This window comes from Metarhizium acridum, assembly GCF_019434415.1.
Source record: "Metarhizium acridum strain ARSEF 324 chromosome Unknown scaffold_1, whole genome shotgun sequence".
Taxonomy (NCBI): domain Eukaryota; kingdom Fungi; phylum Ascomycota; class Sordariomycetes; order Hypocreales; family Clavicipitaceae; genus Metarhizium; species Metarhizium acridum.
The window spans coordinates 6580405-6605943 of record NW_027094015.1 but is presented as its reverse complement, the minus strand read 5'-3'; the positions used below and the strand labels follow the sequence as shown (position 1 = coordinate 6605943).

Genomic DNA, 25539 nt, shown 5'->3' with positions numbered 1-25539 from the left:
GTCTTCTCTAACAGGTAATGCTTGTACCAAGTCTCTGTGCTTTCGCCATGTACATCTTTTGGTGGCACAAGCCACTCCTCCCCAACGAGCCCATTATCCTCCGGGACGAATCGCTTGCTCCGCTGGTTGCCTTTATGTACTCTGGCAGCGAGATGAGCGGCCGGCATGAGCCGTGACCATGTTAAATCACAAACGCTCATCAAGACGCTATTCGCCCATCTGAACCTGTACTCCAAGACTCCAGAGCTAGAAACGCTACGCCTGAGAGTCACCGCGTTATCTCCAGCGCAAGCAAGCGACGCCTTCAAACCCGTATCAATGGCCAGCCAGCACGAACCCAACGCACTTGAGCCTCAACTCGGGGAGGCAGTAATACAGCAAGCTCCGGCTTCCTGCCTCAAAACGCTCGAAAGCATGCGCCAAAAGGACTCGGGAACAGCATTCTTCGAGCGAAGACCGCGCATCTTCCAAGACCGCCCAGCATTGGAGCAACCCTCCAAATCCGAACTCAAACGCCGAGCCCTCATTCAACAAGCACTCCGATCATACCCCAATCTCCTAACCCACGACCGTGTGTTGCTCACCCACCAAGACCCAGGCTCTACCTCATTCCACAAACCCCCATCACTGCATCCACCTCTTGCGGGGACAACTCCTGGCCACGCACATAAAAAACTGGCCGGGAAACGACCTTGTGCGCAACGTCAACGGTCTCATTGTCGGCATGATACTTTGGCTCGCCAACCTTTGCTACGGAGGCTTCCACGCCGCTGCCTGGAATGAACACTTCTCCTCAACAGCAGAAAAACACCTCTGGCGCTTCTCAGCGGCTTACATAGCCTCCTGCGGTGGATTCTGAGTGCTTCTCAACTCAGCCGTTGCACGATGGGCCGTTCTCAATTCCTTTTGGGAAAAGTGGATGGATGGGAAGAGGTCTCTGGTGCAAAGTGCAGCGCTGGGTATAGTCGTCTTCGTGTGCGGCTTCAGTTTGTTTCTTGCAAGGATAATTATTGTTGTAGAGGCCGTTTTTGAGCATTAGGGAGCTGCCGCCCAAGGCTTACGATACGCCCGAGTGGTCAGATGTCTTTCCTCATTTTTGATACAATAGCTCCGTCAGGATAAAGACATAGCGTGTTGGGCTGGGTAATTCATTGAACCGTCGTTCTTATTTTTTAGTCCCCGGTCGTTACGGAGTACACTTTCCGCTATACAAACACCACCACCATTCCCTGAACAGCTCCTATTTCTGCCCCCCCGGTAGCGTTGAGCCCAATTTTGCCAACAACAGACACCGTGTGAACGGTGACAATAATCCATCCACTCGTCAGACGACGCAGTTTACCGCTGCCACTCGGTGTTTTAACCCATGGTTTGCTGTGAAGTGAGTCAAGTCAACAGCAGAACCCAGTCACCACAACAGTTAATTCTCATCAAAACATTCACAATTCGTAAATTCAGAGAACCGTATTTCAATTCACTCAATCGGGTATATTTCATCCGTTGTTCTTGCAATCCACCTCCACAACCAAGAGTTCAGTAATCTAACAGATCTCATCCGCAATTGCAAGGACAAGTTCCGGTGACCATTCTCTCCAGGATTGTTTACCGCGGCTAGAGCGCCAAAATGCCAACAGAATAAAACAGAAATATACCATTTATCCACTCCATGTATTGATTTCGCAATTCTCAACCCCTTCAGTTCCAATGCACTAGTTTTGCGAAGGGCAACAGAAGAAAGCCCCCGAAGACCATTCCCATCATCTACCACGTATATCTGAGCCAGGGTATTGTCTTCAAACTTTTTTTTTGGCCTCAAGCATGTCTTTAGTCGAACTCGCGGGTATAAAGGAGGCACCGATAGCAGTCATCAAGACTGGGCTAAGCCCCAACATAACCAAAAAGAAAAGAAAATGGACATCAAGCAAATCTCATGAGGCATCTGCGGCATCGCAACAAAACACAAGCGTAACTCAGTTCGAAACATCGCACTGTAAACAATACCAAAATCCGACCGATGTGGAACCTGACGTTCCAGGGTATTCTGTTTTTATTCTGTGAGGGGTATATCCAGCCGGGGTATTCGCATGTAGTTGTTCTAACTCGGGGAATCTAACGGAAAGGCCCAATATGGGCGGGGTATCCTGAATTCATGGAATGAGAAGTAGATGGACGACCGCTGTCTCCAGACGCGCGGGTATTATGGCGGGGCGTAACATCGCCGGGAAGGGGGATGGCCAATTTGTTGTCCATATGTTTGCTGAACGGTCGTGGTGCCCAAGGATTCTCGTCCTCGGGTAGGTTGACCCCACTGTCGTTCCAGGGGTTTCGGTCAGCGTTGAAGCTTCGGGTCGACTCGATCGAGATTAAAGACGACTTGGAAACGTTGCTGGATCCCTTGAAGAAGTTGCTGTTCATCGAGTGAGAGCTATTCTTTCTGCGGTCAAGGAACGAGGAAATAGACGTCATGCTGCCGGGCTTGCGCAGGCGGTCAAGAATGCTGCTTCGCTCACGGGCAACCTCGGCACCAAAGCCAGTTTTGACGGGTGAGTCGCTGGAGGACGAAGCTGGAGCATGCTGGAGGAGCTTAGAATCAAAGTACTGTAAGGAATCCTCAAAAGAGTCAGACTTGGGGCGCGGGATGGATCCCTTGACAACGTTCGCCTCAACGGTGGCAGCAGCCATTTGAGCTTCCAGGAAATCGATGGCGTCGCGGAGCCCGCCTGCGTTGTTACGCGTGAAACCCCAGACCAAGGTAACGGTCGGAGAGCCTTCCTCAGTCAGCTCATCCGGGTTCTGATGATATGTAACCTCCACTTCGTACTGGGCTTTGAGCTTCGATACCAGGTCGGTGGCGAACTGGGGCGATTCCAAGAATTTGACTAGATCGGCTGTGCGGGCCAGCACCAATTCATGCTTATCAGGGACCATACCCAAAAGCTCGTCCACACAGTGAGGGACCTGCCACTGAGGGCCAGTAACGGTAACCTCATCACTTGCTTCCTCAGTACTTGGGAAGTTGATTTTGCAATTGTACTTTTGCTCCAGCTCATCGATTTCAGGGAGACGGGCGATCAATTCACGGTGGTAAAGGCGGTCCACGCTAGCAATTTGAGTGGTGTACTCGGAGTCCTGACAAGGCACGAGAGCGTTAGGAATGGCTTCTGTAAGTTGCCAGGGGCCATCACTTACAGCACGATCCACCATTTCCAAAATCTCATTCTTAACGGCATCTAGATTCTGGGCGTTGCGAGCCGGGGTACGGCAGATGACATTGTCAACCTTGATGTCATCGTCCTCGCGTCCCATGCCGCCTGAGGTAACTGTTAGTAACAAAAAAATTAAACATACAGGATTTGCCAATCAAATCATACCTCTGTCCATTGCATTGGAAAACTTCACAAAGACAGAATGTTTCTTCATGATGCGTTGGATATGCTGTCCGCCAATACCGATGATACGCTTGTGGTACTGATCAGGGACATGGAAGGAGATAGAGGCAGGCATCTCCTGTTCAACCAAAGTCAAACCTTGCTTCATTGAATCGTAGCTGGCTGCCATGACATCAATGTTGAAGTTATATTCGTTGAACCCATCAAAAATAATCTGCACATTACCTGGGAAATATTCGTTAGAAGACATGCGGTAAGGCGGCTCTGGTAGGAACTCACTCTGGCCCATGATCTTATTGATTTTGCCATTCTTCTTGCCGCTCACAAATTCCTTGTGCTCATTGGCAAGTTCAATCTTGACGCGGATCTGATATTGCGATCGGGTAACAAACTTGAGGTCAGATATCACAGTCAAGGCAGACTTTACTGCATCGTCAGATCCCGTGACAGTGAAGCTCATCCTGTCATAAGACAAATCCGCCTCCGCGTTGGCACAAATGTCTGACAGCATAGTTCGTATCTCAGCGGGGGCGAGGTGCTGCCTGACTTCGGGCTGCTGTATGTACCACCCAGCGCCATAAAACTGGCCAGCCTAGTTGAGGATGTCAGGACAAGAGCTTATGAACAGAGCGTTGCCGGACACTTACCAGTGACATGATCTCTCGAACCGTGCGTTCAACGGGTAGGCTCTCACTTCCCTGAACCCGGACCATAGTTCGTTGACAAGCCAGGGGGGGAAACATGATGTACGTTCCATTAGCCTCTAGAATCTTGCGGACCTTATCAAGACGTCCGAGAAGGATACTATCAATCTTGGCAGCGGGGATGGTAACGTCCTTCATATAGACCCGGATTCTAGAGACTGTCTCATGCAGCTTCTGCTTGGCAAGTTCGATCGCCTGGATCGTTTCACCTGTGATGAAGATATCGGTGGGGTCCCGGCGAGTGGCATTTTGAGGACAGTAGCGATACATCTGCGAGAACAGGGGTGGGAAGTAAATAGCAGTCCCGGTAGATGACTCAATCAACTTGATGTTCTTTCTATGGCGGCCACAAACAAGTTGGTGAAATGACAGCTCAATTTTCGTGACATCAAACGTACGGCCAAGCTGTAAGTGGAGTTAGTAAAAGAGAGAGAAACACGCAACAACTCTATCAGGGTTTCTCTGCAATAACGAGGGTGTTGCCTCCCAATAAGAACGGGGGAATCTGAGAACAAGTCATACCAGAGTATCAATGTGAATCAAGACACGGGCTTTGGCATGCTCTGACGAGAGAATATCACCGTAAATAGCAACTCTCCATCGCTGGTCAATGCGCAACTCCGAGTCGCCGGTCATGCCGTCAACTATGGGAGTCAACTTGGGCCCTAGCAAGAAGATATCTACACCACAGAATCTAGAGATGTGATCCAATGTTTCTACAACGGGCTTCTTGAGCACGCCGGCGTTGATATCACAAACAAGGTTTCCGTCAATGTCGATTGTCGTGCAACGCTATCAAACACAGTTAGACAGGCACCTGAACTCTTGCTGCAACCTAATAGAAACATATACAACTCAATTCGAGGGTTCCATACCAAAGAGATGGGTATCTCATTCAAAATAGTCTCCCGACTCTTGTGTACTAGCTCTGGAGAGCCAGATAGGCAGACCGTAGTAACTTGGCCTTTGCCATTCTTAGAGGAGGAAGAGATGACATGGGCCTCAATGGGCAGTGGGCCAACAGACAAATCTCGACAAAGTCTTCCGAGGTTGGCGAGATTCTGGGCATGGACCGGCAACTCATGGACTTGCACATCGTCGGGAGCATCAGCAGGGTGCGTCCAGCGGAGGACGGCATCGGTAGTGGCATGAACGATGTCCTCGGTATTGGGACCCGCAAGGTCGGAGGCGAATGGCACGTTAAACGAGTAGTGAATAGAGGCATCGGCAGCCTGTGGTGAGTTGATCGGGCCCAAGGTCTGGGCCGCGTTCTTTTGATGCGGGTTGAGGCCATTCATAGGCATATTAGGACGACCCATTCCGAAGTTCGGGCTCATCCTCTCGGACCAGTGACGCATATTGGCCAGCTTGTTCATATTGAGTGGGCAAAACGCACGAGAAGGCAAGGCTAGGAGGGCCTGTTGTCGACGACGGGGCGGGCGTAGAAGCAGTTTAGTGACACTCTCTCAACGAAGAGGCGACATGCAAAGGCACTAGCTGGCGCGAAACAGTGACCTTTGGGCGAGACAAAAAGAGACAGCTGCTTGGGTATCACCAGGGCAAGGAGCGAACCGTCAAAAACGCGGGAAACAAGCACAGAATAGAAGCGAATTGTCAAATAGATAAAGAAGAGAGGGTATCCGGGGTATCGAGGACGGAAAGCTGGATCCGATGCGTTGGGCGGAAGTGAAGAAAACAAAATCTGGGGGTGGGAAAGGGGGAAGAGAAAAGGGAAGAGACGGTTGGCACGCAGTTCCTTTTCCTTTTCCTATTCCTCTCTGTTCGTTGAATAGGTTGTTTCGTCGGTAGGTGTTGAAAGGAAGAGAGGAGACGATGAGGACGAGTGCAAGTGAGCGAGGAGGGTGGAGAGGCGGAGGGAGTGGAGACAGAGCAGGGCCTGCCAGCCTGCCAGGCCATGCCTTCAACATCCAACACAGCTTAGCTTAGCACAAGGATACCAAGCGAATATCGATATCAAGCAATAAATAAGTAATAAGCACCGAGAATCAGCGCTGGAGCGGGCAGGCCTTGGCTGTTACCGATACAAGGGATTCTTACTACAAAGCGAGCCGTTAGGTCGGCTGACACTATCGCTCTCCATGGACCTGGGACAAGGGCAACAACATCAACACGGACAGCAAAAGCCCAGCAGGCCCACCAGGCCTATAGTCTGTAGGTCTTTGTAGGCTCTAGTCTACAATCTACGGTCCGAAGTGGGCAGATCATTGGCAGGGCTCGGCAGCACCACATCACGGTACAAACATGCCAGCCCAGCACGCCGGGGTCTCTAGGCAGGGAGGGGACTCAGGTTTGTGTGATGGTGTGAATACGGAGCAACCGCAACACTGAAGCCAGACATTGAGCTAAAGAGATCATCAGGATCAGGCATCGCAAAAGGGACCCCCAGGTCCTTAAGCAACCAACGTCAGCAATTGCGGCCACTTCAGGAAGTGAAGCGGTCCAATTACGAGGGCCATGATGAGCTGACGTTGAATTTGGAATCGACGCAACATAGAGCGTTCGCCAAAACGGACAGGTCAAAATGCAGCCTTCTCAAGAGTTAGGAGATTGTAACGATGTGGTGCTCGAAGGAGAACAAAACTCACCAGACCTCTTCAAAGCAGGGTAGAACGCGTGAAGGTGGTGGAACATCAACAGTCTGTCTGACAGTGGGCAGCGAGTAGTGTTGATGGAACTTGGCACGCAACATTGCTCGAGCCATCAACCATGGACAAGCTGGGAACATTGAATGGCTGGTTCTTTTAGGTTCTGCCCGCTTTCGTGTGGTGGGGAACCTCCGAGCTCGAACGCTTACTTGCTGGTCGCAGGGTCTTCCATTCTAAGTTGATAGTAGTTGACCCCTACAGAAGTATTCCGTACTTCACTCGACCAGCACTTGGGCTGCTCGGTGGACTAGATAACAGTGAATCGACCAACCACCTGGGCGGTGGCAGTTGACACTAGGACCCGACGACATCAACTGGTTCGAACTGGATGGAACTTTCAGAAATATCCCAGCACCTAGCCCTGCCCTGCTGACATGGACCAGTTGACGCCCTCGATCCCAGCGTGTACAGCCCCAATGCCGCAAACTGTAAACTGTGCGTTGAGGTGCAGGTATCCATCCCCTTGTAGGAGGTACTTGGGTACTTGGTGCGTACTTTGCCATGTACGGAGTACCGTATCCCGGATCAGCCCCTCTGGGCATGAATGGGCTGGCACTGCCAGCTTCGGCGTGTTCGGCACTGGAACGCATCCCCAACACTGACTGTCGCTGCCGTGACAGGGGAGCAAGTGCAAAGCCTTCACAAGGACACCGAACATGTACTCCGTACGAACCTCCAGAGTTGGACGCAGCCCCTTCAGGTGCATGTGGGCGAAGCACGCCTGTCAACATGGAATCTGGCCTGTGAGTGGCAGATCACAGGGCCACTGCTGAAGGGTGGAGGTTGGTGTCAGGTACTACGGATACTGCCCAGGCAAACAGGGGGGTCAAAAGGCATGTCGACAGACTGGTATGAAATACAGCATTACAAGGTGCAGCTGCCATATTGTACAACAAATCAATTGATGTATGTGCCGTTACTTGGGCCATGCCAAATACTGCAGAACGTTGAAGTCAGTCCCGGCCAGCCTGTCCTTTTTGGAGTGCCATTGAAATGCCTGGCAAGACCCAGTGGCTAATGCACGACCATGTACGAAGCCGAGCAGAGTTCTCCATTAAGAATCATGAATCCTGTCCACTCTGCACTCGGAACTTGGTGCTTGCTTCTCATGCGCGCAAGCAACACTTGAAGGCGGCGGGTTCAGAATTGGCGTACAGTCAGTCGAGAAGACACCATGACAGCCAATGACGACACGACTCGGTCGATTTCATTGCCCCATCGACAAGTTTGTCTTAGCCCAAAAGGATGGCTGCCTGCCAAAACCATGTCTTGGTCCATTGGCGGCAGTCTCGTGACATGGGCATGTTGTAAATAGAAAGTCGCAGGGAGGAAAAGACGCGTGTCTAAGTACTACCTAGTAGAATATGTCGGATTGGGACTGTGTTGGTTGCTGGTTACGCTCACTAGCAGCTTTGTCGAAACGCCGGTGGGAGCGTCTGCTCCTTTCCCTTGTTCAGGGCGTCTTCCACGTACATACACACAACCAGGGCCCTTGTACTTGCAGGATTGCCCGGCTGAATGGGCACATGCAATTGCGATCCCAGCTCTCCACATGGCTAGTGGCTACTTGGGAGAGGTCTGGTGGTCCAAGCTCTCTCCAATGAACCGTCCTCGAGCCTTCTTGGCTGGTGGACAGGAGGCCTGGCCAGCATCTGGTTCGGACAACATGTAGCTGCTTTTCGTGACTTTGCAATGTACCCGAGCGTCTTGTCTTGCATGGGCAACCAAGTGATACGTAAAGTTGGGCATCGTGGACAGATCTTTAGCTTGATGTTCCCAGTGGATTCGTGCCTCCAATCTTTTGTGTTCTTGACCCAATGGATTAACTGCACGGAATAGACTATTCGAGTGGCATGTTGTTCGTTGTCCACCGAGGTCTTATCATCTATTACGTTTCCTGGGCCCCAATAAACCACACGTCCAGAGCATATTAACGGTTTTTTCTTTTTTGAGGGGCAATTGTTTCAGCGAAAACTTAGCCAACAGTCTGCGATGGTATGTACATACCCAACAAACCCAAGAGCTTTTGAACTCGGGGCAGGCAAACGCTCGGTGCGCACTGTGCGTTGTTTCCGCCAGTTTTGTGTTCCGTCTCTCCCGGTAGAGGAGATTGGTGGTTTCTTATTATCAGGGCAGCGCGGTAGCCTCCATTCCCTTCCATTCCTTGCAGGAGACTGATGGGCGGCCAAACCACCAACGGCCATGGGCAATTTGCATGCAGGTCCTTGAAGTCTCTGGCTCGCAAGCAGGGTCAAAGTACTCTCTCTACACTTTGATATTTCCATGGCCCGAATGTCTCGTGTCTGCATGAGCGAATCGAGTGCCGGTTTCGAGAGCGAGGCCCGGAGAACCTCTGGTCTCCTTCTTGGTCTTCTCGTGTGAGATCTCAAGTTTGGAATTGCCCCTGCCCATCTCTGTTCAAATCTCCCCCGCGCCAGCAGATGCACTGCCCACCCACTCGAACCAAGCAAGTGTGCCTTTGTCTCCCGTGTTCCGTCGTTCCGACAGTACCCCACAGTATCTAGTGATCGTCTTCCTCAACGGAGTGCTGGGCAGTGTTGCAGTTTTCTCCGTCATCTATAGAATGGAGTGTCTCATAGCTGGACGGGCCGACGCTACGACAAGGAGTCTGTCTCTATTTCGATTCATCTGAAGTGGGAATGACCTACGGAGTATTAAGTCAGAGCGAACACAATATTGTGCAGGTTGATATGCCCTATCGACATTGTCGGATGTGCCTGCCGTTCTGGTCCAACGCTTGGATACTACGGAAGTAACATATGGCTCAATCTTGGAGACATGCCGGGTTTAGTGCTTGCCGTTCTTGCCTGGGCTTCCGAACACGAAATGCCTCAGTACCTCGGCAGATATATGAGCCACGTATTGCTTAGATTCCACACTCTAGGGACACGTAATCGAAGATGCATTAATGTAGAGGAGGAATATGGGGGAAGTGGCACCAACGAGTCTATTTATCATTCTCTGTAGCAAGAGATGGACACGTTTAATATCCAACGGAGGGCCTCGAGGCAAATTAAAACTTACCCATCATACTTGAGCTCACAATCGGTCTAGAGGACTCTCCAGTTTGCTCTGTTAAACTTCTAATGGAAAACAATAAATACATGCTACAGTGTCTGCTATAGATGCCAGGCCTAACGCTCCCTACTTAGGTACTCAGGCATGCTTACACACTATTATCTGCTGTGCCTTCTTTGCGGTTTTACGGGCTTCCCTGGCGCCGCATCAATACCGACTGCCATCCCAACAGCCTTTCCAACGGTATCAGACTTCAAACGCATTTGGCATCCGCCTTTCCATACTCGAGTAGGACGTGACATAACGTCTGCCTCCTCGTGTCGAACGGCCCGTCCCAACAGTTGGTTCTCGAATGCCATGCAACCCCCTTCTCCACACAGGTTGTCAACCAGGTCAGGAAGTGAAAGATCGTCTCCCTAGAGTCGAGAAGACGGTAATGGGAATTTTTCGCTATGCCTGGTTGTTCAAGGCGGAATCCGACCGTGTTTGGTTCCCTGGCCGAAGCAGCATGTCCAACGGGATGATGATCTTTGTGCTTGTCCATACAGAAAAACTCTCGTTCCAAAGCTTTGCTATGCTGTCAACAATGACGTAGAATAGCCGTTCAAGGAAGATGAGAGAAAGTCTCGCTCAGAGGTTGTAGCGAGCAGTTTGGCAAGCCCGAATAGATTGTATATTATTGCGCCTCTTTTCCGAACTGCACTGGTAGAGATCGCAGTCCATGGTTGAGTTGATGACCATGTTAAACTGGTCGAAGATGTCGCCTTCTTGCCAGCCCTGAAAAAGCACATTGCAGTGCTGGAATCTCCCAACGTTCTTCATATTGACAACAGTTTTCTCATCGTGATACCCACGAAGTTGGCCGGCGGGTCTATGTTTATATTCTAACAGTAGGTCTTTGAGGATTCCATCTTCCGGATGGTCCCAAGTGTTCCGTACAGGCACGAGCTGCATATACGTAAAACTGACTTGAGCGGCGGGCTACCGGATCGAACAAAATTTTCGTGTATGCGAAGTTCAAGAAGTATTTGATTGCAACGTTCTGAGCGATATACAAGAGCCCAACGTAATGTGCCCACCTCGTGCATGAGAGAATTGGAAGCAACCAGACCTGAGAGCAACAAGCTGAGCGGAAACTCCACTCCGAAATCGAGAATAATGCTCACTCATACATCAAGGCAATGCAAGAGGAACATGTGCCCGTCAGACAGCACGGATTACAAGCCCTTGGCTTTCCTTCATGATACTTCACGATGCCTGCTTTAAAATGTGATTGCGTCACCATACATATGTTTCATTGAGGGTATCTATCCGACAACAGGTTCAGCCAAAATCAGTCTAACACTGGGACCTCTTCGGGATCACTGACCCTCAGATTGTCGACATTAGACTCCTTTACGATCATCTATACACTTCTCGCCTCACATCGTCCGTATATACTATCTCCTGAGTGGCTCCACGAGGCCGCTCAATAAATGCAGTCTCTTCCCCGGTCCGGGGTTGCCCGTTTAAGGGACGATCCCCTGGTCGAACGCTAAACTCCCGCTGCATGACGGGCTCTTGAATTTGGCCAGGCCTATACTCTCTCATATAGGGTTGGAGCACTTCATGGTGACCATCTGGATGGGCAGTGGCTCCGAAATCTGCTGTCCCCTGCGCCTCTGGTCGGACACTAGGAACGCGTCCATACTCCGCAGGCAGCTGATATCGAAGGGTTTCCACTGGACGCATACTGGACTGACCACCTCCATAGGTTTCTTCAATGTATCTTCTCTCCGACGGAGCTAATACTTGGACAAATCCCCCATGAGGCGGTGGCGCCCTCGCCGAAATCTCCCTCTTCCATACGTCTCTGTAATCGTGGCTGACATACTCTGGCTGTGTTACGACACGGCGAGGCACGACGTAGGCTTGGTTAGATGATGCGTAAACAACGCCGTCATCTTCATACGGCCCCGGAGCAGGATGGCGAGACACGGCACGGGGCGGTAAGCGTTCGTACAGCACTTCATGTTCACCATGCCTGGAAGGGGAAGTAGCAGAGATGCGGGATGGTGAGTGATGGAGTGGCTCAATATACTCACGGCCATGGGCATCGACCAATATCCTTGTATGGGTTGACCTCGCGGGTGCGATGAAGGTGTCGCCCTCTGTATGGCCGGTCATTCGAGGGCCATCACGATATTCACGGTATTGGCGTGAGGGAGCCGGATACGGATCAGTCACCATTACCCGCGAAATTGATCTTGAAACAGGCGTAGCTCGAGCCGGGTACGATATTGTTGGGTGTTCAACCTGTGCCGGACGAGGCCCTAAATCTTCACCACGGAACTGTCGCACATCGTAGTACTCCCCACTGTGATACCGTACATCACCAGGCTGCGGCTGATGGTGAGCAGCCGGTCTGGTATATCCTACTGGTATGGGCTCTTCTCTGTACTGTCTTGTTATGTACTGGACTCCATCATCCTGAACATACCGCGGTTCGTGCTGGGTTGTGGCAAGCGGCTCTTGCTCATGCCTAGGGCGCTTGGTTGGGCGGAGATAGGACGGGGCTGTCAACGGTGAAGGTGATCTAGGTTCAGGTTTGATGTATGGGGCTGCCTCAGGTTCTGGGGCTTGCCTGTCTGCCTTCCTTTTCTTCTTCTTCTTCCCTTTTTTCTTTCCGCCCTGCGATGAGCTATCGGGGCTAATTACAATGTTCGATTCGGTTCTGAGTGCGGCAACTTGTGCAGGAGTGCCCATACCGCTTCGGCCACCAACTATGGGCGTATCATGTACCGTCGACGATGCAGTCGCTAACGCGCTAAGAGCCGAAGGGTGAGTGGGCTGTGGTGCAACAGGCTGCAAGGTGTGGTTTCGAACGAGAGGGGACGGTGGGTGGCTGTCAAGATGTTCATTGTTACGGTGGTGGGAGGCATTCAATGGCTCGTAAGCCTTAGCTGCTTCCACGTCCAAATGATCCTTCTCTCCAGATTGGCTCGCCACATTGCTCCTGGTTTGGCCGGCTCCCTGGACGTAATTGTTTAGCCCGGGAACAACGCTCACGAAAGGAGGTCTAGAAGCGCTTGCCGTCGGAAGATGGTTGGTCTCATTCGGCCGCGGTGGACATGTTCCAGTTGTTGTATCCCCATTATCATCGTGAGGCCTTGGTGACAACTTTTTGGCCTGTTGAGAGGCTTCTCCAACATCAAGTTCTTGAGAGTTAGTAGTTTGAATTCCTTCAGATTGATTACGAATACGTGAGGTTAGATGAGACTCGGGAGTATCATGACGAGACGAATAAAAAGTGCTGTCGTCCAAAGAATCACTGGTGGTTTCGGCGTTAGCGGTCAAGTTCTCACCATGGGTGATTGGCGCAGATGTAGTCTGAGCCAAAACGAGGGCTCTTGCGAGCACATCAGATAGATCGAGGTCAGGTATGAGCTCTGCCGGGCTATTTTTTGCAGCCCGACGTTGTTCCACTTCTTCCTTGATGGCGCGTTCCAAGCGCTGCCGCTGAATCTGCAGCTCGGCTCTAACGAGCGACTCAGATTTTTCCAGAAAGATTGGATTCAGCTCGGGGGGGGCCAGAATTAGGCTGGGTAAAAGCAGCGGAGGAGTTGTCTCCATTGCCATTGCCATTGCTACTGCCAGTCTGCTTTGCCTCCGCTCTCGGTTCCAGCGCGATTTTTCGAAGCGACAACGGTTCTAACGATGTGTTCGACCCTGGTGGAGCCTTCAGCGTGGGATGTCTGCCAGACAAGATAGCGTCGCGAAGCTGCACAATCTTCCTGTACTGCTCAATCTCGAAAATTTCTTCATCAGACAAATTTGTCGACGAAAGCCCAGCGCCTGTGGGCGTGTAGGCTGCCGACTCTGCCTGGGCCATTGCACGCAGCACACCGCGTCGAACTCGGGGTTCCGTCTAGGCAATCCACGCAGTCTCCCGATTGACTCCTTGGAGTAATAAGGATGCAAAAGTGCGCCTGTACAAGCACCTATGACAATCTCAACAGAACTTGACATGTGCTGGCCATAGCGTAATAACAACTTTCTGGCTGTTTGCGGCGGGAGGGTGCAGTAGATGGCCGATTAACAAGTTGGGAGAGGAAATGAATCAAGAATGCTCATAGCATTAGAGGTCTAGAAGTTCGATACGGAATTCCCACCCCAAAGAATTGGGCGGTGAGCACGTGTCGGTCCGGCAAAATTCTTGCGGCGGTGCCCTTTGAGGCAGGAAGGGGGGGGGCTCCAGGCCAGTCAGCTGCTACTATTACAGACACTGAAGTGTTTCATGTGGGTCTATTTGCATGTGGGCAGGCCGCAAAGAGTCGCAGCTGTTATTTTACTGGGTGCATGCCGTGGAGGGAGGCCAAAGAAGGCTAAGCCTGTTTGGGTCTCTTAGTTGGTACATACCTCCAAAGTGCTGGGCTTCATCCCCCCAAGAACTGTTTTTGTCTTCACAGCCACGGCTCAGATCGTAACAATATATCCTCATTGAGAGTCGTCACATTTGAAAGCAATTGCCCTTTACTTGTAAGAGCTCGGAAATCGTAATATGCAGTGCCAATGGTGATAGAATAAATGAGGTTAGCATTGGGTTGGCCTCTTGGATATACACCGCAAACGAAGCAACTTTGGCAAGGTCTCAAAGCCAAAATAAAGCATGTAACATAACTTTGGCTCAAGGGTATAACTCCTGTATACTCACGTAGTCTATTGGCTAGAATCCCGCGCCGCACCAAGTGCGTTGCGCAGTCCAAGATCGACTTCTTTCCCGACGTGCTTATCCTATCAGAGGACCTACTAACCTCCGTACTCGCTTACATAGGTCCGAGTCCACCCCGAGTCACCACACGTGCATAAACTCCATCCGTCATGCAACTCCGAAAAACGATGCCTAATACACTTTTCTTCAACAACATATAAGTCGTGCGGTTTCCCGTCTTTTAGGCCGTTTCCTCTACTCTCCGGGCCTCCGACCCAATCATCAATTACGACTGCAGCCAGCAGCGTCCGCCGCCTTTTGCTGCCTCACATCCTATTCACACCATGACTGTCGTTAACGGAACAGAGCCCGGCAAACCGGTGCTTTTCTTGTATGTACCATTATACGGAAATTGCTTCCTGAAATCACGGGGACTAATGGCACTTTAACTTTGAAAGTGATATTGACAATTGTCTCTACTCACGAAGTGAGCCTTTGACCACGGTCGATGAGTCAGCGGATGTACTAACTTTTTCCCGAAGGCACCAAAGTTCAGGACCTGATGGCAGAACTGATCGACAAGTACTTTGCTAAACACCTTGACCTTCCCTGGGAGGAAGCCGTCAGGCTTCACAAGGAGTACTACACTAGTTATGGGCTGGCCATTGAAGGCCTTGTCCGCCACCACCAGATCAACCCTTTGGAATATAATGCTGAGGTCGACGACGCCTTACCACTACAAGATATTATTAAACCTGATCCGGAGCTGCGGAACCTGTTGGAGGGTATCGACAAATCCAAGGTCAAGATTTGGCTCTTTACCAATGCCTACGTCACCCATGCCAAGAGGGTTGTCCGCCTCCTTGGCATTGAGGATCTCTTTGATGGTCTCACCTACTGTGACTACTCACAAATACCCCTGATCTGCAAGCCGCACCCTGATATGTACACAAAGGCCATGCGAGAAGCTGGTGTCAGTGACGTCGAGGACTGCTACTTTGTTGGTATGTGAACGCCGCTTATCATGTCTGGGACCACATCGGCAGACAAGTCCCTTACTAATAACCGGCAGATGATTCGTTTTTGAACTGCACCAAAGCCAGAGATTTTGGCTGGACCGCAGCTCATCTGGTTGAAGAAGGTCTCCCGGTACCTGAAAAGACGGCTTCGCAGTACCAGATTCGGCACCTAAGTGAATTGCGAACCGTTTACCCGCAGTTCTTTAAAGCGGCTTGAGCGCAGAGTCTGGTTGTTTTCCTAACAGGATAGAGAGAGCCAGCGGAATAAAGCGTTGAGGCAAGGGCCTGTTAAACTTTGGAATATTCTTGCCAAGGTCTAGATTTCACGTAGATGGACGTAACAATAGATGCCATATAACAAAATAATTCATCATTCAAAAACATCTCCAGGTATGACCCCACGCCTGTGAGCTCATGGCTTGAAAATCGTCCCCAACGCCACGCTATGCAATGAATATCACCAAGGTACTACAAGTTCAAGAAATTTCTTCATGGCCGTCGGACGCTGCGGATAACAGAGTCTAACTCTGCCAGGATTTGATCTCTCTCCTTCAAAGCATCTTGCCGTTGCGCTTCTGCCGCCTTCAGGTCCCCCTCGAGGTCCTTGATATTTCGTTCTTGGTCTCGTTCGCTGTTGTCTAGCCCGGGGAGGGTCGATATTAACACCTCTATTTGCTGTTCTTTGATTATAAGGTCACGCGATAGCTCTTCAAGCCCGGCAGCGAATTCGTCGGCAGGCAATGGGTCGACTCCGCAGGTCGTCAGTGCCCCGTACAACAATTAGGCTCTGGCTGTGCTTCATGTCCTCACCTTCTCTCTGATGAGGCTCCTGTTTTATGTCTCGAACTTTGTCGTTCGGACCCAGCGTCTCAAGATCGTGCCGCCTCTGTACGAAATGCAAACATGCGACGAACTGCTGCGCAAGCTGTGACAGGGTAAGTCAGTTCATGTCCGCAGAGTGACGCAGCTGGGGTGATTGCAATACCTGGTCAACTGCGTCTTGCAGCTGTGTTAACCGATCGCCCATTATAGCGCTGGGTGGAAGGCTGTTAATTGCGAGGCCACGACAAAGCTGTTCGGAGCAGTTCACGGCTGATTGGAGACTTGCTAGTTCGCAGCGACATCTGGAGGTGTAATTTGGCAAAATACACTGTAATGGCGCACTGTCGGCCGCTAGTCCGTCTGCCGGATCACGGGGAATAGACGATCCGGCCCACAGCGCCTTGGGCTCGTGGCTGCGGCTTTGGGAAGTGAACACCTTGTTGTCAGTGAGCAAGGGCAAAATACTTGTTCTTGGTACCTTCCCCCGTCTAATTCCACCACTTCTTCTCTGCGGTGTTGAACCTGCCTATCCCATTTACTTATTTACTACAAGACCGATACATTCGCTTCATTGTACATAATCGCGGCTCAGGCTCTAATTCACACAATGTCAGCACCGCCGCCGCCCAACGGTCCCCCCCAAGGCGGCATTCCCATGCCAATGCCTGGCCAGCGTCCCACGCCCGAGCAGATTGCTGAGATTCAGCGACGGGTCGCTGAGGATGCTGAAAAGGCCGGAATGACTGTTCCCGAATTCATTGAGCACATCAAAAAACAGGCGATGGAGCAGCAACGAATGCGCATGATGCAGCAGCAGCAGGCTGAGGCAGGCGAACATGTTCATGGAGAACACTGCAACCATGATCACGGCGACGGACACCACCATCACAATCACCAGCAAGGACAGCCTCAGCCAATTGTTCCTGGTCCACCAAACCCCAAGGCTCTAGCACTAGCCAAGTTCTTGAAAAGCCAGGACCTTAAACCTCGTACGAGTATTCTGAATGGAGAGCGAAAGGATATGTTTAGAGGTACGTCGGCCGTTGAGCTGCACAAATGTCAAGCTAACCTTGATTGCCGCAGTCAAGCGAGCACTACGAGCCCTACAAACCCCAGCGTACGAAAAAGCACGAAAGAAGAACCCTCTCCTACCCGAAATCACAGACCGGGCATCGCTCGAGAATGCCTTCAAACTCCTCCCATTAAGCATGCTTGCTCTGAGAGTCAGCAAGATTGAACCCGAGGAAGGACCCAATGGCAAGAAACCCAAGAGAACAAAGGGCCAATGGAACGTTCGCATTGAGCAACAGCAGGATGCCGGTGACGACATGTACTACGTGTGGCTATGGGAAGGCAGCCAAGTGAAGCGCCAGCTGTATGCCGCTTTGGCGCTGGTTCTGATCTTCATCATAGTCCTCTATCCCCTGTGGCCACTGAAGCTGCGACAGGGTGTCTACTACCTTAGTTGGGGTCTTCTTGGCCTCCTGGGTCTGTTCTTTCTCATGGCCATCTTCCGAGTCATCCTCTTCTGCGTTACATACTTTGCTGTGCCTCCCGGTCTCTGGCTGTATCCCAACCTTTGGGAAGATGTGTCGTTTATGGACAGTTTCCGACCTGTTTGGGCCTGGCATGAGGTGAGTCAGCCTTTGTCCACGTCAAATAACCCAATACTAAACATGCTAACATGCTGCCCAGTCTGCCGCCGACAAGAAGAAGAAGAAGAAGGCTAAATCCGCAGCCCGCGCTTCGGCCAAAGTGCCTAATAATGCCTTTGCCGCTTCGACTGGTCAGATAGCACCAACTACTGCGACAACCACGGGCACTGATACCCAGATTAATGTTGGCAATGTCCAGCAACGGCACTACGAAGCTCCCAAGGTTGAGGAGCTTGCTGACGACGAGTAAAGTGGATAAGGCGACGGACGAGTTGCGGGGCTGATGAGCAGGTGGAACCAAAAGATTTCTCTTGAGACCCGATGGCGTTCAATTGTGTTGAAGAGATGAGGCAACGGTTTTGGTATGGATGCAGGAGAAGAAGCTGTCTCTAGGTTAACAGAGCAGGAATTGAATCATGACAAAAGGGCCATGTTTGCCGAAAAAAAAGGGCAAACCCAATGTGACGAACCTGTAGAGAACTGCATATATATATATATATATATATATATATATATATATATATATATTTATATATGTGTGTATGTATGTATGTATGTATGTTCATGGCATCTCCAACCACAATGTACTTGCTTTTATTTACATTCAATAAAGCTCATTATAATAGAATTCACTCCTCGCTACCCTTGGTACGCTCATAATACTTGATAGCACCCTTGGCTTGCGCACAAGTCGTCAACCGGCCGCCCGCCTTGCCAGCATCTAATTTCTTCGCATCGCCACGCTGGGGCGTCCCATTGACGTGGTAGTAATACCAAAGCTCGTTGATTTCCGTGCGCCCATTATCCTTTGATCCCTTACCAGCCTCTGTCTCATTGTACTTGGGGCCACCGCAGCCAATGAAGGGCTGCTGGCCGAATTCCTTGGTCAGGGCGTGCTGGATGTCAGAGAGGGTGTACCTGGTCGTGTTGGAAGGGCGGATGCCCGCGTCGCTGAGCCAGCGGAACGAGGGGAGGCGGCGCTGCCAGGCGACGACTGTCTCGAAGAAGTCGAACAGGTCGTCGTGCTCAGCAGCCTTGGGGCCCTGTGCCACAGGGTAAGTTAATAGAAAGGGCGCAAAAGGGGGCCCAAGCCCATGGCGGCTGGGTGTGGTTGTCGGGCAAGGGAGTTGATGTGCTTACGTAGCATTCTTTCTGGAAGGTCGAGAAACAAGTGGCGTGCTTGGAGAACTCGTGCGCCCAGAAGACCCAGTTGGGGTCGAGCTGGCTCACCCAATACTTCTTCATGTACGCGAGGAGATCGAGCTTGCCGTAGGGCTCGAACCACTTCTCAATGGACTCGCCCTTGTATGCTGGGACGGGGGTGCCGCCAGGTTGGCCGTTGGTGGTGTTGGGGGAGGGCTTGGGGTCATATTGCCGGCTTAGGTCGCAGTATTGCGTGTACGAGCCTTGGACATGAGTTAGATGCTATTGAAAGAGACTGTGGGTAAGAAACAAGGGCATGCTGGAAAACTGGCCGTACCGTTGCAGAAATCTGTGCAGAAGGTTAGAAATAAGTCTGCTATTTTCCGCACAGGTGGGAGGATGGCTTGCTTGCTGCTTACCGGGCCACAGGCCGTGGATGGACCAGTCGTTCTTGGGATAGATCTGGCCTTTGTCTTCCAGCCCGGTGAAGGTGCTCCATAGTTGGGTGGCCACCTGTTGTGAAGCAATTCCGTCAGATACTCAAGTCCCATGGAGGCATTGAAGGTCTGGTGGCGCGCAAAACTCACCAACAGGCCGCCAAACGTCTCAACGCAGCACGTGTCCTTGACCTTGTCGGGCTTCGCTTTGCACGAGCAAGACAGCAACGGCTCGACTACAGTATTCGCACCACACCTGTCAACATATATAAAAATGCAAAATCGACACGGCAGCTGCGGAAACCCACGTGTCACGTACCGAGAGCACAGGTGTGGTTATCGGGCGTAATTCCCGGATACAATCCCGCGACAGCCACCTCGGCCAAGCCCGCGAGCCCCAGGACAAGACAAGCACGACGCATTGCTGTAGCCGGTTCAACCCTCGACAAAGGAATATAGAATGCCGCCCTCGACCTCAATGGGAAACCTTGAGAGAAAAGAAAGACAAGAAGGCAAGCATCCCGATCAAGCCGGTTGCAGACGTCCAAGAATTTAAGACTAGTAGCTCCCCCACGTGCAACCGGTCATCGGTTCAACCCTCTGCAGTTTTCCTTGCTCACTTGACAAGATTCATGCTTCGGTCTACGCTTTAAGTTACGGAGGCGCTTCAGCCAGCCGCGGGCACAACGGACCAATTGGCACCAAGAAAAACAGGCGACACCACGATGAAGCAGCTTGCTTCTGCCTGATTGAGCCGCTCTCCCGCTGCGGAATCACGGGCCAGCGTGGAACAATGGAACCATTGTCAAAAGGGCCCTGCAACCACCTGCCTCCGATCCGGGCCCTGGTAGGCTCAGCTTCTCTGCTCGAGCTGGAGCTGCCGCGTGCGTGGCTGGGCACTAGTTTTGTACGGAGGCGGACCATGCGGGTGTTGTGGAATCTACATATCACGGTCGGTTGCTTGACGGCGTCGTCCGAGATTTGTTGACGAGAGGGAAACCATACCAGTTAATAATATGTGAGAGTCCAGGGTTTGTGTGGGCGTTTTGGCCAAGGCGATTTTGTCTCGTCGCTTGAATATTTGATGCCACGGGTGTAATCGCGCATCGCCGTCATTAGGGGAGAGTCAGCCACACGGCTCTCGAGAGGTGGGCGAAGTGCCATTAATCTTGTTCGATCTGAGCAAGTCCTTCTAGTAAGTACCAACCGAGGTAGGTAAGCACCCTTTGGTTGTTTATATTTCGCGCGCTTGGCAAACGCCCGCACGGATTAAAGTACCAGCCGACTTCTCACCAATCGTGACCTTGAAACCAGCGATTCGTAAACTGGCTTAAACTCCAGGTCAGTACCTATCAATCATGGCTTAACAAGGCATAATTCTTTTGCAGCGGGTGTTATTTTGTCAGTATACCCAGCTACGTCTACCCACAGGCCCTGATCGCAGACTTCTTGGCAGGACCATCAGCTCGTGATTTACGAATTGTACCCAACGCACAAAGCCTGGGGAGGAATGGGCTTCTGGGGGATGGCAGTATTTTCAAACGCAACTTTCACACTGGACAAGACTCTGGAAATCAAAAAATCACTAATACTTACGTTAACCCCCGCTCGCTATGTTGACATGGAGCTCAACCTGAACAATCCCAACTCCAAGCAGGGCAACGAGTCGTCTTCGTACTTAAAGAGTAGTCAGTCAGCCAAGAGCTGCCGAGCCTTATGAAACCGAAACAGAAAAACCATTGTATTTCAGTTGGACAAGCTAAGCAACCTATTTTCTTCCTCCAATCCCCAACACCCCATTCATTGGAGCTGCTTATAGAAAAACGTCGCATCCTTCAACTCCCCCGTCGGACTCATGCCATATCCAGGCACCCTGCCCAGCTCGACATAACCCAACTTTCTACAAACCGCCTCCGCGGCACTGTTCGTCTCCGCGTCAAGCAGCTACACCCCCAAATCCCAAAAGTCAGCAATGGACACACTCTACACACACACACACGCACATCTTACGGCTTCGCACCGCGCAGCTCGACATAAACTCACCAATATACTTCTCCCCATATTCGCCGCCTCAATCTCCAAGGCCTCCATCAAGGCCCTCGCGCCCCCTCTCCCCCTGAAGTTCTTGTGAACGAACAACTTCTCCACATATCCCCTGAATGCACCTGTTTCCGAATACGGCGTAGACAGCATGACGACGCCCATGACATCAGGGCCCTTGGGTCTCCCGCTGGCATCAACCTCCTTGACGAGAATCCAAATCAGCCTCTTGCCGTCGTTGACTTCGGCGATGCGTTCTTTCCACCACGTTAACAGCTTTTCGTGTGACAAGGGCGGCAGAAATGTGGCCACGGTGCGGTCCTGCGTGATGCACGAGGCGTGGATGGCGGCGAGGTACGGCGTGAGGTGCGAGTGCTGCTTTGGGTTGAAAAGGAGGACGATCCCGGGTTGGGACATGGCTGGTGATCCGTGATGCCGTGAAGCTTTGTACGTCGCTTGGGTTTGCCTTTGGCAGGGCCAGAGAGTGAAATGACTATGCACTTGGGAAATTCCAAGATGTGGGTGGTCCGTCTCGGTGGTAATCTTTTGAATGACCAGTCCGAACGAATGTTTGTCGGCAGGGCTTCTCTGCCGGTCCAAGTTATATCCCTGGATATGAGTGCAACTGCAAGGCAAAATTATATGAATATGCTTGAAAGCAAATAAACATCCGCATCAGCAGAGCGCGATGCCCTTTCATGTGATGGAGAACGCAAATGCAAACGCAGACGTCCACTTACCAAACCGATATTCATCCGCACACACGTCGAATGCAGTCCCGGCAGCTAACAAAACAGTACGAGCGGATGTCTCAAATGTCAAGTTCTATGGACCCAAGATGGCGTAAAGCTAGCGTTTGGTAATGCAAGTAAGTTATGTCGAAAGGCGATCGGGCATGCGGTGTTTGACAAACTTGACGGACTGACAACCGCATTCGCCTGGGGTTCTGTCGGTGGCGCTAATTGGTTGCGCAAGAGCAAAAGTGGGTGTCCCTGCAACACACCCTGCACAAGCGAGTAGCAGCATCGACGAGATGAAAATGCGACTGTCGAGACGGCATCATACTTCAGTCACCGCGTGTCAGTCTGTCAAAATTCGAACCTCAAAAATTTGAAATATGATAAGAGAAACGCATCGTACTTCTAAGAATGCTGTATACACATAAGAGCCCACCCAGGAATAATCCCAAAACTCCGTTACCCGCTCAAAAACACTTACTTCCCCCAGGATCAAACACTGGCACGTAGACGCAGGGGTGTAAAATAGAGCCCCAGCGAGTCGAGCATTAGCTAAACAGCTTAGACTTCAACTGAAGAAATATCCTCTCCTCTCCGTCGCAATGCTTGAAGAAACCTCGCACCGGAGCCACGTCCCAGTATAAAGTGACATTGAGATCCAGTAATAAGCTTGTCGCAAAAGCCCTGGACAGATCCTCCTCTTACGCTCCTGGGCTTTCCATTACGAAAACTCGGTTTAGAAATTGATATTTGTGCAAGCTGCTTTGCTTTCCAAAATAATCCGCACTGGGCAAGTTATTTTGCTCGCGGCTAATCAGCTTTTTGGTTGCTGTTGCCATTCATACCTAATAGGCCTTCTTTGAGCTGATTGATACCCATGGCATCATCCAGTCTGAAGTGTCCACCCCGAGCACGACGAGAACGACCACGTAGCCACGACAGAGTACCAAATGCCATACCAAGAACGCAGCCCATAGACAGGTATGGGTGCTCGACGAAGGCGACCTTGATGTCAAAGAAGATCTTCTCAATCGTAGACACGGTAAGCTTGTACTTAATGACGTGCGGGCCATACACAATCTTGTCAAGTGTCTCCATAATTGAAGTACGGCTAACCATAATGTAGTTACCGGTTACCGTTTGGTCCCAGTACCGACGGTTCTGCGGCCTCGTTAGTAATGGAAGATGACTGCCATACGATAATTCGCTGAGGAGTAACTTACGTCTTCGTCGTTAATGATAATTTTCTCGCCATCCTTGACGTCAATACCGTAGGTTTGTCGGATCCAACGCTGCCAGTATACACCGTCAACCCATGCAAAAGTCACTTCCTTGCGACCAGAGTTATTCATATCAACACGAATCCCCTTGGCGGCTCGCAAAGCGCGCTGATCCCCTCGATCTTCGGCCTCTTCGATTCTCATTTGTTTAGAGTCTCGTAACTTCTTACGCTCGAGCTGAAACTCCTGAATCTGCCTGTCCATCCACTCGTTTGCCGCACTTTTCATTTCGCGAAGAGAACTAGAAAATGAATCCTTGTCCACATGGCTAAGAATACCGAGAACCACAAGTTTGCCATTGAATATCTGGCGAGCATTCGAAGGAGTCAACTCTGGCACGAGGGGAAGCCATACGGACCTCATCCAGTTTAAGACTTCGTTCTTATCTCGCATTTCATTGGGTGTGATTGGTGGATAGTAGGTTGGTCTGCCTTCTCGTGAAACCAGTAGCCTGGGCCAGGTTGTGATCTTAAAGCGTTCATACAGTGTGGGATCATTGGTCTTGACTAGTTTAGCGTGACCAATGAGACTCAGCGGGATCATTTCCAGGGCTCTGAAATCCTCACTCGTCGTGGCATGATCGTAAAAGTATACAAATATGACGTCCTCAGTCTCCTCCATTGCTTTGAATGACGTTGCATTGACATCGGGAATGCCGCTGGCGAGATCGACTGCCTTGTCAGCAAATTGTACAAAGTCGCCCAGGCCACGAAGACCCAAGTACTCCGCTCTCTCGCCGCCCTTGAAGAACATAATCGTTGGGTATGCCGTGACATGAACGTCCTTACAGAGCCTAGACTCCTTGTCGCAGTTGACTTCGCCAATGTTCAACTTGCCTCGCATTGTCTTGGCAAGTTGCTCCCAAGTAGGGCCCATCGCCTTGCAATGAGGACACCAGGGGGCATAGAATTTGACGAACCAAGCGTCCTGGGTCTGGGTCACTAATTTTTGGAAGCCTTCGGCCGCGAAAGGAATTGATACACCCTCAGGGTTAGGTGTGACACTTGGTTTTTTCGGCTTCCTCTCCTTTTCTAATTCTCCAGCTGTGGGGACTTTCCAGTCGTTGCTCAATGGCTTGTTGGAAGGCTTGCCGCCCTCATCCTTCTTGGCGTCCTCATTCTTCTTGGGCTCCTCATTCTTCTTGGGCTCTTCATTCTTCTTGGGCTCCTCATCCTTGTTGACATCATCCTGTGAAGTGGTTGGAGTTTTCTTGGGGGACTCTGTAGCACCAGGCTCTGGCAAGTCTATAGTCTTGGACCGGGAACCAGGATGTTCTTTTTCGAGCCCCCTTTCAACCAAATCGCTAATTGCGGTCATACCCTTGGCGCCTTGAACCCGATCGAACGCTGCGCCGTTTTCGAACAGAACTGTCGTAGGGAATGACGCAACGTCGTGCTCGCCGCAGAGATCTGCATAAACAGTGCAGTCTATCACACCGAATCTGAAGTCGTAGTAGTTCTCGAAAGTTGAATCGTCTTTGGGTTTCGATGTGTAATAGAACTCATACAGTGTCTGGAATGTTGGGGCGAACGCTATACAGTGGCCGCACCAGGGGCTAGACTTTTAGTCAGTTCATGATGATTGGAGATGCAAAGAAAACGCGTTGTGTTGTACCTGAAGTGCTTGACTAAAAGCCATTTGCTCTTTTTGACCTCATCGGCCCAGTTTGATGGTGTCAGCTCAACCAGCGGTGGAACGGTCTGGTTATTAAATATGGTGCTCTCGACAGCATCCTTTTCTGTGTCCGAGCCTCCAGACACTCCCGCCCTGACCAGAGTCAGCGCGCTGGCCAGGAGCGACAGGATGCTCGATCTCATGTGTGGCGACGCGATGCACTTCGACAAGTGCGGATCCTATTTCGGGTACAGGAGACAATCCGAGAAATCAGCGGGAAAGGGAACTGGCAACGTGAGGCAAA

General features: G+C 51.2%; 9 protein-coding genes across 9 annotated transcripts; 2 read left to right on the top strand and 7 right to left on the bottom strand.

The window, feature by feature from the left end:
• Window positions 1–31: 31 nt before the first annotated feature.
• On the bottom strand, window positions 32–6925 carry J3458_002085 (uncharacterized protein). Its single transcript, XM_066117106.1, has 7 exons — window positions 4969–6925; window positions 4616–4885; window positions 4037–4498; window positions 3669–3981; window positions 3372–3614; window positions 3190–3311; window positions 32–3129 (listed from the first exon to the last, which is right to left on the bottom strand). Exons 1-7 carry the CDS (start codon window positions 5467–5469, stop codon window positions 2110–2112), a joined length of 2931 nt encoding a protein of 976 aa, XP_065978994.1. The 5' UTR covers window positions 5470–6925; the 3' UTR covers window positions 32–2109.
• Window positions 6926–8689: 1764 nt separating this feature from the next.
• Window positions 8690–9068, bottom strand: J3458_002084 (uncharacterized protein; the record flags this gene model as incomplete). Its single annotated transcript, XM_066117105.1, has 2 exons — window positions 8690–8702; window positions 8767–9068. The coding sequence occupies 2 exons, from the start codon at window positions 9066–9068 to the stop codon at window positions 8690–8692; spliced, it is 315 nt and encodes a 104-aa protein (XP_065978993.1).
• Window positions 9069–11000: 1932 nt separating this feature from the next.
• Window positions 11001–13892, bottom strand: J3458_002083 (uncharacterized protein). The gene is made up of 2 exons (XM_066117104.1): window positions 12871–13892; window positions 11001–12810 (listed from the first exon to the last, which is right to left on the bottom strand). Exons 1-2 carry the CDS (start codon window positions 13420–13422, stop codon window positions 11200–11202), a joined length of 2163 nt encoding a protein of 720 aa, XP_065978992.1. The 5' UTR covers window positions 13423–13892; the 3' UTR covers window positions 11001–11199.
• A 775-nt stretch (window positions 13893–14667) lies between these two features.
• Window positions 14668–16600, top strand: SDT1 (suppressor of nonfunctional TFIIS). The gene is made up of 4 exons (XM_066117103.1): window positions 14668–14879; window positions 14947–14975; window positions 15031–15492; window positions 15561–16600. Exons 1-4 carry the CDS (start codon window positions 14833–14835, stop codon window positions 15722–15724), a joined length of 702 nt encoding a protein of 233 aa, XP_065978991.1. The 5' UTR covers window positions 14668–14832; the 3' UTR covers window positions 15725–16600.
• SRB7 (RNA polymerase II mediator complex subunit) lies at window positions 15866–16600 on the bottom strand. Its single transcript, XM_066117102.1, has 3 exons — window positions 16493–16600; window positions 16318–16432; window positions 15866–16256 (listed from the first exon to the last, which is right to left on the bottom strand). The coding sequence occupies exons 1-3, from the start codon at window positions 16532–16534 to the stop codon at window positions 15997–15999; spliced, it is 417 nt and encodes a 138-aa protein (XP_065978990.1). The 5' UTR covers window positions 16535–16600; the 3' UTR covers window positions 15866–15996.
• A 193-nt stretch (window positions 16601–16793) lies between these two features.
• On the top strand, window positions 16794–18234 carry SEC62 (Translocation protein S62; the record flags this gene model as incomplete). Its single annotated transcript, XM_007808892.2, has 3 exons — window positions 16794–17360; window positions 17413–17963; window positions 18025–18234. Exons 1-3 carry the CDS (start codon window positions 16937–16939, stop codon window positions 18232–18234), a joined length of 1185 nt encoding a protein of 394 aa, XP_007807083.1. The 5' UTR covers window positions 16794–16936.
• Window positions 18235–18613: 379 nt separating this feature from the next.
• Window positions 18614–19986, bottom strand: J3458_002079 (uncharacterized protein; the record flags this gene model as incomplete). The annotated part of the gene is made up of 6 exons (XM_066117101.1): window positions 18614–19027; window positions 19125–19390; window positions 19465–19476; window positions 19547–19640; window positions 19715–19800; window positions 19884–19986. The coding sequence occupies 6 exons, from the start codon at window positions 19984–19986 to the stop codon at window positions 18614–18616; spliced, it is 975 nt and encodes a 324-aa protein (XP_065978989.1).
• A 1378-nt stretch (window positions 19987–21364) lies between these two features.
• On the bottom strand, window positions 21365–22021 carry J3458_002078 (uncharacterized protein; the record flags this gene model as incomplete). Its single annotated transcript, XM_066117100.1, has 2 exons — window positions 21365–21508; window positions 21608–22021. The coding sequence occupies 2 exons, from the start codon at window positions 22019–22021 to the stop codon at window positions 21365–21367; spliced, it is 558 nt and encodes a 185-aa protein (XP_065978988.1).
• Window positions 22022–23151: 1130 nt separating this feature from the next.
• On the bottom strand, window positions 23152–25438 carry J3458_002077 (uncharacterized protein; the record flags this gene model as incomplete). Its single annotated transcript, XM_007808889.2, has 3 exons — window positions 23152–23502; window positions 23565–25176; window positions 25236–25438. The coding sequence occupies 3 exons, from the start codon at window positions 25436–25438 to the stop codon at window positions 23152–23154; spliced, it is 2166 nt and encodes a 721-aa protein (XP_007807080.2).
• Between the last annotated feature and the right edge of the window lie 101 nt (window positions 25439–25539).

Bases quoted from the DNA above. Each gene is read 5' to 3' on its own strand.
- SRB7 (XM_066117102.1), bottom strand. From the start codon at position 16,534: ATGGGCGATCGGTTAACACAGCTGCAAGACGCAGTTGACCAG. The intron at 16,433-16,492 runs GTATTGCAATCA...ACCCTGTCACAG, and splicing joins TGCAAGACGCAGTTGACCAG to CTTGCGCAGCAGTTCGTCGC. The intron at 16,257-16,317 runs GTGAGGACATGA...CGACCTGCGGAG, and splicing joins GGAGCCTCATCAGAGAGAAG to TCGACCCATTGCCTGCCGAC.
- SDT1 (XM_066117103.1), top strand. From the start codon at position 14,833: ATGACTGTCGTTAACGGAACAGAGCCCGGCAAACCGGTGCTTTTCTT. The intron at 14,976-15,030 runs GTGAGCCTTTGA...TTTTTCCCGAAG, and splicing joins CAATTGTCTCTACTCACGAA to GCACCAAAGTTCAGGACCTG. The intron at 15,493-15,560 runs GTATGTGAACGC...AATAACCGGCAG, and splicing joins CGAGGACTGCTACTTTGTTG to ATGATTCGTTTTTGAACTGC.
- J3458_002083 (XM_066117104.1), bottom strand. From the start codon at position 13,422: ATGGCAATGGCAATGGAGACAACTCCTCCGCTGCTTTTACCCAGCCTA. The intron at 12,811-12,870 runs GCAAGCGCTTCT...AATTACGTCCAG, and splicing joins AGACCAACCATCTTCCGACG to GGAGCCGGCCAAACCAGGAG.
- J3458_002085 (XM_066117106.1), bottom strand. From the start codon at position 5,469: ATGAACAAGCTGGCCAATATGCGTCACTGGTCCGAGAGGATGAGCCCG. The intron at 4,499-4,615 runs GTATGACTTGTT...CTCCACTTACAG, and splicing joins TGATTCACATTGATACTCTG to CTTGGCCGTACGTTTGATGT. The intron at 3,312-3,371 runs GTATGATTTGAT...CAGTTACCTCAG, and splicing joins TTCCAATGCAATGGACAGAG to GCGGCATGGGACGCGAGGAC.